General features: G+C 29.2%; 2 protein-coding genes across 2 annotated transcripts; one reads left to right on the top strand and one right to left on the bottom strand.

Annotated features, from left to right (window-relative positions):
* Nucleotides 1–1965: 1965 nt before the first annotated feature.
* On the top strand, nucleotides 1966–4596 carry LOC126680530 (F-box protein At3g26010-like). Its single transcript, XM_050375664.2, has 2 exons — nucleotides 1966–2174; nucleotides 3323–4596. The coding sequence occupies exon 2, from the start codon at nucleotides 3326–3328 to the stop codon at nucleotides 4457–4459; it is 1134 nt and encodes a 377-aa protein (XP_050231621.1). The 5' UTR covers nucleotides 1966–2174; nucleotides 3323–3325; the 3' UTR covers nucleotides 4460–4596.
* An 856-nt stretch (nucleotides 4597–5452) lies between these two features.
* LOC126682717 (uncharacterized) lies at nucleotides 5453–9131 on the bottom strand. The gene is made up of 7 exons (XM_050378464.2): nucleotides 8649–9131; nucleotides 7941–8182; nucleotides 7717–7839; nucleotides 7475–7591; nucleotides 7201–7383; nucleotides 6479–6620; nucleotides 5453–5822 (listed from the first exon to the last, which is right to left on the bottom strand). The coding sequence occupies exons 1-7, from the start codon at nucleotides 8998–9000 to the stop codon at nucleotides 5650–5652; spliced, it is 1332 nt and encodes a 443-aa protein (XP_050234421.1). The 5' UTR covers nucleotides 9001–9131; the 3' UTR covers nucleotides 5453–5649.
* Between the last annotated feature and the right edge of the window lie 10316 nt (nucleotides 9132–19447).

Here is a 19447-nt window from a genome sequence, read left to right on the forward strand (position 1 = left end):
ACTTTCAAAAACAGTTCTATAAAATTCTTATATTTCTTTATTTAGTCCTTGTATTTTCACTTGATCCTTAATAATGCACCATGCTTCCGCAATTTTGCTAACGAAGGGACTTTATAAATTTATTTTTAAAAATAAAGGACCAAGTGAAGAAAAAAATTCTTACAGGCAAAATCAAAAAAAAAAAAAATTAAGGGATCTTAGAATAGGTCTTGTCCTGTTCTTTTTTAAATAAAGATAGATTAGCATAACCACAAACCAGCTAATGATAGAAAGCTCAAAAGAAAGGCAGTAAATAATATTTACTAAAGCAATCTAAGTTGCAATAAACATTATTCCCAAAAAAGGAAAAACTTGAATAATGAGAATTGTAAAAAGAAACAGCCTTGCCAATGCATTTGTAAACAAAACTATATATCTTCACCAATTTTTGCCAATAAAATATGATGATTTCTAGCTTTTCACATATCCTAAAAGCCAAAAAAAAAAAAAAACTAAATAAGCTGTCGTAAATCTCAGTATTTCATATCTATAAGATTTCTCCACTATAAATAAAAATGATTAATCTTATATTAAATTACAACCTTTACATCTACTAGTGTCGCTTTACGTGTTTCACACGTGGCTCGTAGTGTGACTCGTCAAAATATTCTTATTATATTTAATTATTAATTATTTTTAATAATTATAACTTTTATTTTTTACTCAAAATATAAATAGACACTCGATATATTTAACAGTAGTACCTGTATATACATGTTAATCTTAAATTTCTAATAATACATGACTATATTACTTTTAGAATTAGAAGTTGTAATATTAATTTAATTATGATTGGCATGACATTAAATCAATAATACTATAGTACAATACTATAGTCTACGGCAATGTCTATTTGTTGGTTTACAGTTTGGTCATTTTATGACTCTTTTAGTTTAAGAAAAATTGTATACATGGAAAAAGAGATTTGAAATCAATAGGATTCAATTTTAAATTATTTAGACAATGACCATAAAACCTCTATTAATTTATGAATTAGAAAGGGCTATTAGGTAAAAGTGTCTGCCCCCCCCCCCCCCCCCCCCCCCCATCCGTGCTTTTATATATAGTATAGATTTAGTTTTAATTTAATCACATTCTTTAAAAGTTGCCATATAAAATCAACACCTTTCATTTTTTTAAAATTTGAAATTCGTTGCTAAATTAGGATTTTTCCGTCGGTAATTTGTTGTTTTCTAGTATTAAGTATTTATACTCATTCCGTCCCATTTTAAGTTTGTCTATTTACCGGAATATCCTCCTTTACGTATAACAATTTATTATGTTAAAGTAGATAACTGGAGATAAATACTAAAAGTAATACTTGAATGAATAAATTGGAATAAAAATGTCATATCACTCGATAATGGACTATCATGGCATTGCACGGAAAAATTGAGTCCTAAACAAGTATCTACCTCTATATTTCTAGCAAATAAGAATTTAAATTGGATTTTTTTTAGAGAAAACGAGATTATATAATTCAAAAGAAAGAGCTGATTGATCAGCCATTACATGAATCTGAATTTCAAGTGGAACATGCCCCATCCAAATTTGATACTCAAAGAGTTCTGAATAGAAAACTTAGCTAGGGAATGAGCCATTGTATTGGCATTACAGCTATCAATGTTATAGATTGAGATACTTGTAACTGGTTGACTGCTTGAACTCTGGTCTGGAGAATGGCCGATAACAAAGTAAATATGAAGCACGGTCAATTTCGTAAAATATGTCACGTTTTATGTAAAATATGTATATTTTACATGAAACATGTGTTTAATAAAAAAATCATCATTTAAAATTAAATGTAATAATATCATTTAATTTCTCTTCAAAAGAAAATTAAATTTATATCGTACATAAATAGGCAACTATTTAAAGAAGTTCCATAAGTATTACAATGATACGAAATTTGTAAATGATATTATAACTTTAAATTTTTTTTTAAAAAAAAAAAACTCAGTACAATCATGCTGTATTCTGCTATCAGTACTGCACACAGAAACTTGCTGGGGAGTGGAGAGGCACTACAAATAGACATTTTTTGTCTTCACTTATTTGCTTCATTTCATACACATTAAGAGAAATTCATCTGAAAAAACAAGACCTGCACTGCGCACTTCTTGCCAAGAAAATTTGTAAGAAAAATATTTCTCTTTTTCTTTGTATTTTCTTGTTTTTGATCTGGGTTTTTCATTTTAATGCTGATTATGAGAATTTTAAGCTTGTTTTTGATATGGGTTTTTCATTTTAATGTCTTGTTTGGTTGGTGAGAAAATGGAGCTTATGGATTTTGCATGCTTTTCTTTTGTTTTTCATGTCCTTTTTTTTCATCTTGTGTTTTTGTTGGATGCGATTTTTTGTTTATTTGATCGTTAGCTGCTAAACAGGGCATTTGGTTGATTTTGTTGATGATTTTTGTTGTGATTTTAACTGCATTGTATGTATTGTTGGCCTACCCGGTTTACATGTTGGACACTTAGACGTTTCGGACACAAAACTTCAATTTTAACATGGGAAATCTTGATATAAGGTCGTTTCGCCGTGTCCATTTCCGTGTGCCCGTGTCCGTGCTACCTAGGTTATATATGAATCTCTGGTTGGGAAATTCTCTGTTAATGTTTTAGGTTGCTCAAATGTTACCAAATACTGATACCATCCTTGGAAAACTTTAAGAAATTATCTGTATTTCATTTCTCTCAGTCTGCATATTTAGTCATTCCAAAATGTATTTTAACTTCAATAGCAAATCTGCATTTTCTACTTTCATTCTTTACCAATACCAAATATTAGAGAATCAATATGCAATATGAAAATTTTAACATCTAATGACCTGAAAACATCTCAATTCTTTTCACCACAACCCTAATTCAGTACTCATATGACCTGTTTCTCTCTGGGAAATACTCTTTTGAAAGTGGAAGTGGTGATATGCTTAATACAGGAACACTTTATGAGCCATTTTGTGGGCAACTAGCAAGTTCATATGTTTGTTTGCACTAGTTTTAATCTATGTTGCACGAAAACTTCTTCAGCCTTGTGTTTAGGTGTTATTGTTTCTTTTTCGGAAACGACTTCGAAAAATCCATTTGCCCTTTCCAATTTTGGTTTCCGGTTTTCATTTTCCGTATCTGTATTTCCCTTCTTCATAGGTATTGACTGTTTGAGTTTGCAGATGGCTGATATGTTACTGACTTTGAGATGCTTTTTTTCGTATTTTAAAGAAAATATTGTTGGCCTTTCCTAAATTGCTAATCTTTAACTTTCGTTGTTCTTGCTTGATCAGGAAATGGGGAGTTTTGAGAGTCTAGATAGTGATATAATCTTTAATGTGCTGTCACGAATTCCGACGAAAAATTTGGTTGAGTCGAAGCTTGTTTCGAAAGGGTGGCAGAAAACAATAACTGATCACTCATTTGTGGCGATGCAACTGAAAAGAAGAGAATCTGTGTCCGGTTTCTTGTTGCAGCAGAGGTATGAATGGTGTTCACAGGACATTGAAACAATTAACTACATTCCTGTGAAATGGGGAGCTGCTGCTCAACTTCAAAAAAAGGTCTTTGATTTCCTCCCTCAAGATGTGGTTCTCTTGACGGCCAGCAATGGATTAGTATGCTGCCGAAGCTGCTTCCCATGTAACCAGCCTTGTTTATTTGTTTGCAATCCTGTGAACAAGCAATGGGTGAAGCTGGACTGGAGTGAAACTTCCAAAGAAGACAGCATATCTATTGCGTTTGACCCATGTCAGGATTTCTCCGCAAATTCATCCAACTTCAAATTGGTTAGAGTTTATGAAATGGAGACAGAGGATGAGGAATTGTACTTCGCATTCGGCATATATTCTTCAAAGACTATGATGTGGAAACTATCAGAGGAGATTTGCCGCTGCAACAGTCAACTACACAAGAAGAAAGGCATTTACATAGGTGGTTTTCTTCACTGGCTAACTCAACAATACGAAATCCTAAGTTTTAACGTGGAGAACGAGTTGGCTTGGTTAATTCCAGCTCCAGTTCCCGCTATGGGATTTGACAATGCTCCTCAGGTTTGTATCGGAGAGTCTAACGGGAAGTTACATTATGTGATGATATCGGAAGAATTAGGACTTCAGGTGTGGATTCTTGAAGATTATTTCGAGTTCAAGTGGTCGGTGAAGCTTTCAAAATCCTTGGAAGAGATGGAACAAGAACAAGCTGGCGTCTTGATCAACTTGCAGGGGAAAATGAAGTTACTGGGGCCAGGTGTGGATCCACTAGCATTCAAAGATGGAGTCTTGCTTTTGAGGGTATCAAACAGATTTTACTTGTATGACATTGAAATTAGTAGGTTGGAGCCGGTTTGTGAAGTTTCTGAGTTCGGTACCTACACAGCTTTTACTCCAATTGTGCTTCCTTACACCATCAGCTTTGCTCCTTTACCATGATCCAGATTTGGTTTGCTTTCAACCTTTTTGTGCTTCCTATAATTTTCATGTTTTGTCTCTTGTTTAGTTTATTGAACCAAACAAAGTTTGTAATTACTTGCTTATATCTCTCTAGTTTCAACTTAGACTCCCTTAAACTTCAGTGTTCAAGCAAAATCAAGGTTATCTACTACCATTCTGCCTGCAACATAAGAATAAGTCATCACCAAATGCAAATATAACATTGTTTTCTTTTTAAAATAATATGTGCTACATATTCCAACTGTTTAATACTGTTGTTCTAGGGGATAAACGAGTCGAGTCACGTCGAAATACTATCAAGTTCGACTCGACTCTAAAATGTAAAATTTGAAACTCGATTTGAACTCGATTGAGTTTCATTTTAGGAGTTTGAGCTCGAACTCGAACTAGTTAGAATATTTGAGACTTGAGTTCATCTTGATTATTTTTATAAATATTTTAAAATTAATATATAAAAAAGATATTATTATAAACACATAAAGAGTAAAAAAAGTATGAAAAAAGTGTGTATATATATGTGTGTTATTGTTTCTTGAAAAATTGAATAATTTTCAATTATTCCTTTTAATTTTTGATTATATATTCCATTAAACTAAATTTTTTATAATTATTTATCTATTAATCAAAAAAGTATGTCTAAATTAAATAATTCATTTACTCTTCTATATTTATTATTAAAACTAATATATGTTATCATACCATATTGCTAATCAAGCACATCTTACTTAAAGCAACAGTACTAAAATAAAAGTGGCTTTAGTTGCTATACCAATTTTTTAAATCAACCTAAAGAATCCCTTTATTAATTTTATCCAAATTCCTAAAATCTAGTTTTTAGATTAGTATTTTTAAATTTCTTTATCCAAAAATCTTTTTGGAACTGTGGCGAATTACTCAAGTGAGTACAAAATATCAAAGAATTCATAAAAGTAGAAAGAAAGAAAAACTACTGTATTAAAGAGGGCCTAAATGTTAAATTTGTAAATAGAAATGGCAACCGTTATTTGCCTTTTTCTAATATTGGAATTACCGTATAAATGAGAGTTTCTAAACAAATAGATATACATGTTAAGGCCATGGTATGGGACCGTATCAGCTACTAAAACTAAGGTTAATCTTTGATGCTGTATAATTACAAGATCGTACAAATACATTTTCTACTCTGTTCCTTATTTCTTCAATATATCAGTAACATCCTTTTTATAACTGACCGGAACCGGAGAGGTCGACAAAGCGTTCTGCTTATCTGAAGCCAGAAGTTTATCAACTTTTTGTTTTCTCTTATCTTGTATAGACCTGTCGGGGGATGATGATCCAAATATCTGCACTGTTAGGCTTCCAACTGCAAGCAAAAATGATAAGCTAATGAATACTAGTTGTATCAACTCGAGGATTCAAACGGAGTATTGGATCGTGTAGTTCAAGACAAAAACTACCATCCAAGTTCAAGGTTTCGACATGTAAATAGTCAGGAATGTATCTAAGTTGTTATTTATGGGTTTATATAGCTTGGTGTTCAAGTTAGGAATCACAAGACATTTAGTCATTCTTTTCTGATTACTCCGGTGATATTTTCATTATTTTATTCTCAGAAACTAAACTGAGATTTATTTTTCCTCTAACCAAATGATTGCTAATTGACAGAATGTTGCACGGAGAGTTTTGTACAAAATTTATTATAAAGATAAAGTTTCAAAGTGTCGGAAGTGTAATATAAAACACTGAAACGTAAGATTTGACAAGTTTTCGTGCAACATATTATGCCTTGTGATTAAATTCATAAACTTGTCGATAATCAGTACATAAGACAGCTTAACCAGACCTCGTGTTTTTGGCTTTGCATTTCCAAGTGAGCATAAATGTTATTTTCATGGGATGGAAGATGGAGATTAATTGGTTTAGAGAGGTAAATATTAAAGAGAAACATTTGGCCAAACAGGTTTATCATATCTACAAAAATTGGAAGAGAAAAAGAACTGAATATAGAAGTTAGTTTACCAAGCACAAGAGCAGCTCCAATCCAGCCAGCAGTACCCCACCTTTCTCCCAGTAGAAACCATGCAAAAGCCGCACCCCACACGGGTTCCAGCCCATAAATTATTGCAGTTTCTGTTGCTGATACATCGGACATCGCCGCCATCTGCACAATCAATCAATTTTAATCATCAAGCTACAGTTCCTACAAAGTAAAGGGGAAAACGAGTGCAATGTGGCTTATATTATCTTTTACTTGAGAGAAAATTATAGTAAGCAGGAGAAGTTGTGTCACTGTATGCGACTGTTTCTCCTAATTGTAAAATAACAAACAATTTTGCCTCCAACGCCGAACAAATAACAATACAAGTTTGACGAGGGACATAACAGAAAGGAATTTCAAGAATCCGGAATCAAGATTGTAAGGATAACGATAGACTCTTTTATAGTTTTGTTTAGCAAAATCTACAGTTTCCAGAAACAAGAGGAACACATGGTAGGTAAAATAAGTGATCAACCAGGCCTCTACCTAATATGTGATGAAGAACCATGAGACTCAACATGCAATAAACAAAAATCCTCAAGTTTGTGGCATCCATTTCCAATTGTTCACTAGTTTGAAGGAAGTTAATTTGCACAAACAAATCGGGGAAAAAACAATGTGCCGAAATAAAGAAATTCAAGAAACCATTGTGCATTGGAACCTAAAGTATTTTCTTCAGAAAATGGTCAAGCTATTAAGATACCTCTACCCATAAGCACAACCCTGTAGAAAATACTCCTGTATAAAGTGCTGGTATCCATGGAAAAGTAACCATCCAATGCCAAGCCATTGTCCACGTCCAGGATGATGGGTCGGAATCTTGGATGCCATCAAACCCGTCTCCGATAAAATACCACATCGTTGAAAAGAGAGCAACAACGCATACCTACATAGGAACATCAGGTTTGTTCAGACCATGTATAAAGGCAACTGGGCAGCATTTCTACTTAGCAGGCACATGTGGATAAACCGCTCACCTCATACCCAAGAAGAGGTAAGAAGTTCTTTTCATTTGTGCTTCTCGAAATGTGTTCTGTTCTAAGCATATGTACACCAAAAAACACCGCGCTCAAGAAGTTCAAGAGATCCCCAATCTGAAAAGGTGTTAAGTATTGCCCACATGGTATGAACGTTTCAACATAAATTTTGATCAGAACTAATACTCTACTACCAACAAATGAACGGAAAATTAACTTAAAAGCACAGAGAAATGACTTACACTGGGAGGAGATCCGCTGGATTCCAGCATTCCGACTCCTACGATGGACATAAGAGCTCCAAACCAGGTGCGTGCAGGAACCACTGCTCCTAACATACCATCAAGCAATGGTACCACAATTACCTGACAAATTCAACCAAAACATGCCTAATTCATTACTAGATAACACATCACAGGGTAAAAAATACCTCTTAATATACCTCGGAATTGATCAAGAAACTTACGGTGAACATACATATGAAGGAGGCACGCCCGGCATCCGAGGTCATCAGTCCAAGAGCCTGCATTAGGTAGCCTAAACTAACCCAAAATCCCAATTCTATCCCTGCATTGCGCGTTTTCACATCACCCCGAGCTTGCAATACAAACGGGATAAAGGGAATAGCACATACAACAAATCGCACAACTGTAAAGGTTGCTGGATCAATCAATGCTTCAACTTCTTTCACAACTGGAATGTTGCTAGCTACAACATCACATTACAACAAAGTCAACACTGTCATCCAAATATAATACTAAAAACTAACAAGCAACTTATAACAGGACTGATAACACTGCTTGCGCCCCCCCCCCCCCCCCCACCTAAATACTCATAGCAAACCAAACTTTCATCTTGTAAAATTGCTATATAGCTGAACTAAAATGTGACAATTGCATAAGATTGAATTGAGCAGCTCAATATTACTTTCTAAATTACCAAAATAACCATCACCCAGTAAATTAAAACTCTAAAATTATACTCCCATTAATAACAGAATAAAAATAGATCAGGTAGCACTGACACTTCATTTAGTCGGAAATATTTCCGACACTTGAACATTTCAGACACGGAACTTCATTTTTTACATAGGATAAAATAACACCATTTTTCGGTGTCAGTGTCCCGTTTCCACGTGTCCGTGCTACCTAGATAGTGAATAAGATTAACATACCATTAATAACAGTGATGAGATTGAGCAAAATAATACTTCGAGCTTTAGTTGAAACAAAAACTATCCTTTTCCAAAAAGATTTCCTTCCAAACAAACTCGAAACGCGTTTCTTTTTAAACCCTTTAACAGCGTCGTCTTTATCGTCGCCATTGCCGTCAATTCTGCTTCTTTTAATAGACGGAAAAACATTTAACTTCACTGACTTTCTTACACTACCACCTGAATCAGAATTGTCAACTGAATTACAACAAGTAACAGAGTTGAAACGATAGCGTTTTGAAGAAGAATATCTTCTGGTTGCAGCGATTGAAGAACAGCACCGAAACGATGCCGTTTCAAACGCCATTGCCATTTGAAGCTTTTTTGTGAAATCTGAAGTCTCTTAGTTTATAAGTTTTTGAAAGAACAGATCTCCATTTTTATCAAGATTGAATCTTTTTACTCTGCTGTTCTTATGCTGACCAGCAATATTGAAGATTTTTTGTGTGGGAGAGTTAAGTGATGTCGTTTTGAAAGAAGATGGTGAAAGTGATATTGAGTGGACACGTGTTTTTCGTTGAGTTGGGCAAGTAAAGATTCCTCTGTGTTTTTGATGGCTTTTTGGCAGGGTCGTAGTAGACAACATGCCACCAATTATGGTTGGCGTTCTATTTTTCGCTTGATTTTATTGACCCATCTTATTTTTTTCTTCAATTTTTATTGGCAAATTGGAGATATTTTTTTTAGGGATCCTTATTAAAAATATCTGAATTTATTAAAATATATTCTCTCCGTCTCATTATAAACGTCTCATTTCATTTTACCTACAAATTAAAAAAACATTAAATCTACTAATTACTATTATGTTTTTTTATTTTACTCTTATAAATGATGGTAGAATTTTCTATACTAAATTCTTTATAGGTGATTTAACGAAAGATAAAAAAAATTAATAGAAATTAAATATTTAAAATGAGAAATTATAAAATAGAATATGGGACTTCTAAAATACAGAGAAAACATGTAAAAATAGATAAATATATCGAAAAATAAAATATGAGTTTCATTTTTGGTATGATTTCAATATATTTTGATGTTACCATTAATAAAAAAATAGATTTTATTTTAATATGTATATCTTTTGTAAAATTATTAATTTAATTTAGCATACTGTTTATAAATTATCGATATCATATTGGTATATGTATATTTTTAATTTATATATAAACGTATGTATAATTTCTAAATATCGTAAGTTAATTTTGGTATATTTCTATAAATTATTAGCATATTTTAATATAATTTTAGTAGGCTTTAGTATATATACTATGACGAAATTATTATATTTTAGTTTACATAATTAAATTTATAATTGTAAAGAAAGACATGTAATTTATATAATTTTATAGTTTAGGATCTCAATTAGATGTTAAATAATATTTTGATGACGAACTTGAGTTTTTTTAACAAATATGCACCTTGTTGCCTGTCATTAAGCTTGTTCACGGCCCGTGTTCGGGTTAGGCTTTATTATTTTTTATAAAAAAAATCGGCTCAATTTTGGTCGGAACTTCATATTTCCTATTTAAACTCGGCTCTTACTCTTTATATCGGTCAGACTATACATTTTTAGACTTACGACATAAAAATAAAAGGTCAAATTCGCTCATAAAATAGCGAGCTCTTTTGGGATTTGGGCTGCACCAGTGCTAGGGACTAAAAATTATTGTCCAAACTCAGCCTTAGGGTGATATCCAAACTCATGAACACGTCTATTGGTCGAGCTGTTTTAATGGATTAAATTATTATCTAACTCTTACATTCTCTTATCTTCTTTTCTTTAATTTTCAAATAGTAAAAAATGACAAAAAACAATTCCTCACGGTAAAAACTCAATCAAAACACTTCCGATGGCAATTAAATAGTCTAGAATTATTCATCTCCATCTTACAAGCATATTACTAGACTTAACTTTGTGTATTATCTTTAGTTTTTACAATTTAATATTACTGATTAATATTTTAATCTATTATTGTTGATACGATCGGAACAATCATATTTTTATTTTTAGTTTTCAATATTATTTTACAAAAACAGGGAGAGTTATAAAATAGGTTATTTATAAATTACATTATTAGTAATTATAGATTTCATCAATAAGACGTAATTGACAATATGAATTAGCAAAAAAAATGAAAATTTACATTTTAAATTATATGAATTAAGAAAAACACATAGTTTATATTTTTATTTTTATTTAATCATACAGACAATTTTATTTGTATTTAAAAAAAATATAGTTTTCAACATGTACCCATTGTAGCCATATAAAATCTGCAAAATGTGTTTGAAAGATCCTCGTCAAGGTACAGCTTTGCCAGTTTGTCTGGTTTGAAAATGGGCTGTTGAGTTGCATATTTATCGTTGGGCCGACAATGTTTGGAATTGGGCTTTCAAATCAAGCAATCGAGAAGCAGCACTCTTCGGCCACCTTTTCCTTATAAATGGCTCAAAGCCTCCAATAGAAAACGTAAAAGAAAAACGGGAAAATTTCATTAAAAATTAAAAATTGAAAATAAATATTAAAATTAAACTATTCACCAAAATAAAATATCTGTAGTACTATATTAAAATAATTATTTAGAATATTAATCAGATAGATTATTTTGAATATTTAGTAATTATTTTTTTAATTATTATTTAAACCATTAAAATTCTAATTAAGATAAACTACTTCAAATAAATTATTAATTTAATTATTATTTAATATTTTTTATTTATATAAATAATATAAAATAAATTATTCCTAATTAACTACTATTTTAATAATTATTTAATATTTTGTATTTAAATATAATTTATAATTATAATAATAATTATTAAATAGACATAAATATAATATTTGATGAATCACACTACAAGACATATGTGAAAAACATAAAACGACAATAGTCTTATTAAAGTTCCCCATAGCATAACACTCTCCTATAATCTAAACTTCTCTAATTGAAATTTATAAAAACATACTAAAATTTAATAGATATTTGATTGAAATTTAATGAAACTTAACTGAGGCTAAATTGAGACTTACTAAAATCAAACTAATATTCAACTAAAACTTATTAAATCGAACTAATATTTTTTTTAGAACTGGGAAAAGGGAAAAATTGAGTTTACGGTCTAGCAAATTGTTATCTAGTGCTTATACTTATGAATTGACTAACGGAAAAAAAAATTAACGAATAGGTGTAATAGTATAATATATCTAAATATGAGGGACGTCACTATAAATTTATAAAACTAGAAAATCAGTTAGTGTATTTCAATAAAATTTAAGGGAGTCTCAATAATTTATCCATAAAACGATCAAATACAATTACTCAAAATAAAAGATCTACATATTATTGTTGAATGTTTTTCAAAAAAAACCTTTTTATTAATTTCAAGGTGAAATGACTATGCTTTTTATTTGATTTTAAATTTAAAAAAAGAATTATATTAATACGGCCAAATGACGGGAAAAAGCCAAATCTTGAAGAAATTTTCATAAAATTTCAAACTTTTTAATTTATATCATCTTGAAAACGCAGATTTTTAAATTTTTTAAGGTCGGATATTAGTGAAATTAAAATATGCATTTCAGAACGATACAAACCAAATTAAAAGATTTGTATTTTTCGTCATTTGGCTTATTAATAATATATCTGCTGACTGTTTGGTTAAGTAAAGCTAGTTTCCTCCCAGTCATGGCAATTGAGATTATCAGATTTCCATGCCTGGAATTCAGTACAAGAAAACCAACAGTGATGGAGAATTCATTATGAATTAAAGCATAGGTAGTTCAAATCATTAAACGACATTATTGCACTCTCTAATTACTTAGCCCCACTGTACTTGTCGTTTTTATAACTTGTAATTGTCATGGACATCGACTCCACTTATATATGTCACTCGTGCAAATTATCTTTAATTTATAACCACCAATGGTTATAAAAATATTTTTAATTTAAATCGTGTTTTAATCAATTTCTGTTTAATGTTACTGATATTTTAATAAGGACAAAAACACTTTAAATTATTTCCTCTATCTCATTCTATTAGATAAAAAAAAGATATCTATATTAGGTGATGATATTTTATTTTCATTATGTTTTTTTCTTGATTTTTTTTCTGTTTCATCATCTTATATCATTACTTTTTTAAGTTAAATTTTTAATGAAATGTATTTAATGTAAGAAGAGAGTATAAAAATTGAATTATGGCAATAAAATTAACGAATTATCTTAAATAATTAACGAATTATCTTAAATAATCTACATAAAAATTATTGTCAATTAAAATGAGATAAAGGGAGAATATTACAGTTATAATTACTCATGAAACTGGTCTTTGTGTTGTCAAATGACTGAGCTAGGGGGGAGGAAGCAAGCAAGGTGGGGGTCGCCCGCTAGTTATTACCTTTGATATTTTCTATTTTATATACTAAATTATAGTATAAAAAAATCCTTTAAAATAGTTTTAACATTACTGCTTGAAAGATTACTTGTTTGATTTTACTTTAAAAAATAAAGAAAAAGTAACTATTAGTTTGATCTGCAGTTTTAAAAATTATAAATCAACATATACCGATCCAAACCAATATATATGCACATATTCATACTTTTAATAAAAAAACATAAATATTGTAATTTAAAAATAAAATTTTAACATTATTTTTTAAAATCGTACTTGATAAAATAATATATTTAAATATTATCTGATAAATAATTATAATTATTTATAATTTTAAATATTTCTATATTTATTATCGATAAATAAATACTATATTTCTATAATATTATGCTATCATATTAATAAAATGGTAATTAAAAACTTATAAAATACTTTTCATTTGTTAATCATTATTATAATTTGTTCCATAAATTTAAATTTATTTTAGTGATGAATAAATAATTGATAATTATTTAAAATTTTATTTTACATGATAAATAAGATAATTATTTGATGATGTTTTAAACTAGTTACAAAAAAAAAAAATCAAGCTAGAGCAAATCAATTTTATTAGTTTATTACTATCAGGTTTGGTTTTGGTTTGAAAATGTGTCAAAGCAATATAATTAGCTTGAACCAAAACATCAGTAATAAATCGGTCAAACCAAACCAAGTACATACTTCATTGTTAAATATCAAATATGATGAAAAATCAATGTTAACAATATATGACATAGAATAAAAATGTTAGAAAGTATTTAATATTTATTATTTTTGAATTTTGAATTAACTATATGTCTGATTATGATTGTGATTTTTATTTTATTTATAAATTATGTGTCTTCTGATTCCAACATAGCATCATAGTCTGGTTCGGCTGATCATGAATAGAGTGATTCGAAATGAAAGATTAAAAACGATAAGTCGATTTATTTTTAAACATTGGTCATGAGTTAGAGTTGAATTTCAATTGAAGTTTAACGATGTAATGTAAAGCATCTCATACTTGAAAAAATATTATTGGATATGAAGTTTATAAAATTTTATATTAAAATGTATGAATTTAATTAGTGATATATAAATAAAAATGAATAGTATGAGAGATTAAATACATGTACACAATTCTCAGAAATTCATATAGTGTATGCACAAATATGGGGTCAGCTATCTATTTCTAGATTCAAAAGATGTAGGGATAATACTATTCAGGTAAAAGAATACTTAATCGAGTAAAACAATATAAGGCGACTTTCATGGATAATCATTTACTTTGAATTAAGAAAGGAAACTATTCTCTGGCCGAATGTTGCCTCTAGAGAAATTTTTATATAGACTTAGTCTATCACGTCATTTGTGTACTAAACAAATTATATCATAACATCTCATTAAAATGAGGGTATTTTTATAATTTTATTTGTTATTTACATACACTTTTGAATAATAATATTATAATAATACTCTCATTTTAATGAGGTGATATGATATAATTGGTTTAGTTCACGGATGACATGATAGACTGAATCTATCTAAGAATTTCTCGTTGCGTCTATATTTTAGCCCTAAATCTTTGGGTCGGCTGATAAAATATCATATCATAAATAAGATAGGACTATATTTGGTAACTGTTAGATTAATTGAATTACTGATAGTAAAAAAAATAAATATTTACAACTTGTTTTAATTTAAACCTAATTTTTTAATTTTTATAATAATAGTCAAATTGCATTATTATTTTATTACAAGTTGATAGTCAAATTTGTAACAAAAAAATCTAAAGTTTTGCTATTATTGCAACAACAATTTGGCTATTATTATAAAAAAAATGGCTTAATTGCATAGAAAAACAGCAACTTTCGCGTGTTTTTGGTATTTAATATAATTTTTTTTCTTGGCATGAAAAATTACCAACTTTCATTTTTAGGCATATTTGTCCACAAGATGTGAAACGGTGCCGTTTTGCGCTTAATTTTTCAAAAGAAATGGTCATGTGGACGAATATGCCAAAAAATGAAAGTCGATTTTTTATGCCAAGAAAACAAGACTATGTTAAATACCAAAAACACGCGAAATTTTATAATTTTTGGTGCAATTAAGCCAAAATTAACATGCTTGAACTTTGAAGTTGTTTTCTTGAAAAAAATCTTCAAATTAAATTTTTTATTAAATTATGCGTAATCTCAAAAATATCTAACTTAAAAATAATTCTAACATACCAATGTGCTTTAACTCAAATGGTATAAGCGCTAACCAGCAAATTGATAAGTCGTAGGTTCAATTCCTCCCACAAGCGCTCCCCCTCCCCAAATTATAAAAAAAAAAAATTGACATGTTCTTTTTATTAAAAAAAAATCAACTTAATTTTGATAATTTATTTTAATTATAGCCTAGACATTATTATAAAATTAAACTTCATTTTTTTAATGTGGGATTGTTTTTTTCTTTTAGTACTAAAATTGGTTATCGTTTTAAAATGGTTATTTATAGAAATAACACAAATTAAATCATTGGAAAAACTAAATATTTTATTATAATTTAATTAATTGCTGTAATATAATTATATTTAAAAATAAATCAAAATAAGTCGTTACTAAAAATACTTTTAAAAACGATATGATTTTGCTGTCAAAATAATTGAAATTTAAAATAATAGTATAAGTAAGTTCTGTTATTAAAATTATTAATTTTTACAACAATTTTATTAGTCATTATCAAATAATTTTATTAAAAAACGATATTAGAATAATCGTTAAGAAAGATATACTATCTTTTTCTACAAAAAAAAGTCGTTATAATAATCACTTCCCTTTCCTTAGGCAGTACTGTAAACTCTGTTAAATAACTACTCCCTCCGTCCCGTAAAGATAGAAAAAGTAACACCTTTTTTTGTCCCATAAAAATAGAAAAACTGGAGTTAGTTAAGTCAAAAATTATCAAAATACCCTTATATGCTTATCATAAAACATTAAATGCATATTTTGAAAAGATAAAAAAAGGAGTTGTAAGTGCTATATTTAGTAAAGTGGCTTTGGAAAATGTACATAACTAATTGATTACAAAGAGTAATTTAGATAAATTATCACAAGTTACCTATAAATAACTACTTTCTTAATTCTTATAAAATAAGTGTTTTTTCTATTTTTACGGAACGGAGGGAGTATATTCTTTTTGTTACATTGAACTTTGTTTGATAATCATTCAATTGACAATTACCATGACTGATTATATCCTTGAAACAATGTAATGACTATAGTTTTAGTAATCATTAACTGATTAGCTTTTTTTTTTAAAGATTAACTGATTAGTTAGACCTTTTTGTTAATCTTTTTTCTACCCAGCTTTCTCTTTTAGCGTTAAAATTTCCAATTTAATTCATTACTGTAAAATGAGAATATTCTCATCAAACAACACCAGATTAGACAAGGAAAAATTTCCCATATTGAATGTCATAATTTGAGAACCAAAAAGCAAAAATAGATACATTCAATTAAAAATACCAACCACCTTAATATATAGAATTGAGTTTGCATGAATGCGACCCACATTAACTAAAAAGACATTTTATTAGGTAGTTGATATAATAATTAATTACTAATAATTTTAGAATTTTTCGACCGTCTAAACTACAGCGGGTCCTTTTTATTATTAGCGATAACAAAAATGTGATCATACTCAGTGTTTTAAATCGAATCAATAGCCGAATTGATGTGCCAACCGGTTCAATTTTCGGTTAATTTAACTGGTTAAATAAAAAAATTCTAAAAAAAATTGAGCCTCGCTTGCATGCTCCTAGCAACTTTTAGGTATAATGTCAAAAAATTTAAAATAACCTAATATCAAAAAATTAAAAATAATATTATCTAATATTAAAAAATTAAAGGCAACCCTCCTTTTTAAATTAATTGGCCTTTGATAGAAAAAAAAAATGTGAACAGGTACTTAAACTGGATGGTTTCCAAAAATTCGTCAGTTCTTTGATTCAGTCTGATTCTGTCGGTTTAATTCAACTGAGAGATCTTTCGGACGAATAGTTGGCAGATTCTCGATTGAACCGGTTAAATCAGGCGGTCCGATTCTTCAATCCTTAGTCATATTGCAAAAATGAAAAATGAAAGATATAGTAATAATTTTTCAAGGTATAAATATGGAGCAGTAGCAGCCAGAAAGCAATGAGTTTAGAAGTGGGTGGAAGCAATAAACAAGAGTTTTATTGGGAAATTGACAAAGAGAGAGAAGAGTCCTCTTTTAACTCTTTCATTTATTTGCTTTAATGGCAAACCAAGCAAACATTCATTTCATAGGGAAAAAATAAAAAACAAGCTCTTAATTACTACATCTTCACATTAATTTCTCTTTTTTCAAAGAATCTTTTGAACTTATCAAAACTTACATTTTAAGAATTAAATATTTTTTCTTTATTTTTTCAGTCATTTTTAAATCATATTTTAGGTTTCAACTTTCAACAGACAAACTGATTCCAATGAAGTTTCTATAGCTTCTCTTATTGTTGCGTAGGAGCTTATTTAATTAATTAATTACTATCTCAATCTATTTTCAAAGAGTATGGGATGGAGACTTCCCTTCATTCTTTTTCTTTTACTCTTATTGTTATTACTTTGAATTTAGTTTTAAATAATTGTTTTACATATAAGGTTATTGTCATGGCTGATTTTTGAATTTTTAAATTATAGTAATACAACACTCAACTTGACTTTGTACGTGACAATCAATACTATTTAAAAGAAAAATGTGAAGTAGGTCATATAGTATATTAAAAGTTTAATAATTAAATTTGAAATTGTTGGATTTGAATGAATAATTATTAATTCAGTCAATATATGTACATATAAACTAGAAAAAAAACAATCTATTTATTCACAACTATATCATCGTTCGAAATGTAATAAATCTGGTATAAAACGTCTATATATGTATATAACTTAATCTTTCTAGACAGATATAACATTACGCTACATCAATTTTAAATATGATATAAACGAGTCAAGCCGAGTTCGACTTATGTGAAACTCAAATGCAAGATTGAGTGTATTATAAAAGTTCAAATTCGAGCTCGGATGGACTTAAATTTTCGAATTCCAGTTTCCTGTAAAACACTTTCCTTTTCCGTTAGCCAAAAAAAGTGAAGTGCCAAAAATTTAACTGTATGCATTAAATAGATAATGCATTCATGTAGGAAAAATAAAAATAAAAGGGGTACAAAGTTCAAGCTTTGAGAAAGCGTGTTGGGCCAGCAAGACAGGCATCCTCTTTGAGAAAATTAGATTTTGCATTTAAGTCAATTTTTCTAGGAACAATCAATCAAAACTCTTCCTCAATATTCCAATTATTAATTCCAAATTATTACTAATATTATCATATTAATTGACCGCCCTTTATTGCTGATAAGGTACAATGATCAACGGTAGGATGATGGTTTGGGTGGTCGTTTAGGGTTTAAGATACAAGATCTAAGTATATGGAGTAACCATGAACATGAGACAATTATATTTAATTAATTGGTCTGCAATTCAAATACTAGTATGTCAATTAAACAATGATCCAACTATAAATAAATAAATTTAACTATACTTAAGTTGCAACAAAAAGCTAGAAACCCTAGTTTAACCCTTTTTTAATTAGCAAATCTCCATGCATAAACAATGCCTCAATTTCACCACGTTCAACTTTCTGTTTTCTGCCTTTTTAAGCGGATTGTCAAAAAAAATGGATGAGCAGAAACCCAAAAAGTAGATAAAATAAGTAAATAAAATCTTAATAAACCTATGTTGCACGGAACTTATTAAACGTTTCTATATTTTGTTTAAACTCGATATAATTTATTTTTATAAAAAAAGTACAATTTCGCCATTTTTCGGTTCATCATTTTCCGTTAAAACATTTTCATTTCCGTCCAACATAAGGAAAAACTACACTAGAAATGATGGGTATTATTAAGAAGTATAGTGATTAAACTTACCCATTATTGCATGAAGAGTTTATGAACAATGTTGAATAATTTTCACATTGTCTAGCCAGCTAAAGCATCAACATTAAATGCAAACACATGCACTCTCAATTCAATTTCACAAATTCTTCAGTCTCAAACCAAGAATTTCAAATTGAAAAACAAACAAAAAATGGAGGGAATTGAATTAAAAACACTGAATTGAAACAAGAAACAGGAAACAAATAAATAAATAAATAATAATTTCAAGAACAAAGTAGATGAAGAAGAGTAACTACAGCAATTAAATTCGAAGCAGAACAATGGTACAACAACAGAAGATTAAAAAAGAAAAAAAATTACACTGCAAAAGAAAACAAGACCATTA

Source organism: Mercurialis annua, linkage group LG5 (genome assembly GCF_937616625.2).
Source record: "Mercurialis annua linkage group LG5, ddMerAnnu1.2, whole genome shotgun sequence".
Classification (NCBI taxonomy): Eukaryota; Viridiplantae; Streptophyta; class Magnoliopsida; order Malpighiales; family Euphorbiaceae; genus Mercurialis; species Mercurialis annua.

What these genes read in the sequence shown, in the direction of transcription:
- LOC126680530 (XM_050375664.2), top strand. Translation starts at nt 3,326, where the DNA reads ATGGGGAGTTTTGAGAGTCTAGATAGTGATATAATCTTTAATGTGCTG.
- LOC126682717 (XM_050378464.2), bottom strand. Translation starts at nt 9,000, where the DNA reads ATGGCAATGGCGTTTGAAACGGCATCGTTTCGGTGCTGTTCTTCAATC. An exon ending in TCTCATCACTGTTATTAATG is followed by an intron (nt 8,183 to 8,648) that starts GTATGTTAATCT and finishes GTGATGTTGTAG; the next exon opens with CTAGCAACATTCCAGTTGTG. An exon ending in CCAGCGGATCTCCTCCCAGT is followed by an intron (nt 7,592 to 7,716) that starts GTAAGTCATTTC and finishes ACACCTTTTCAG; the next exon opens with ATTGGGGATCTCTTGAACTT.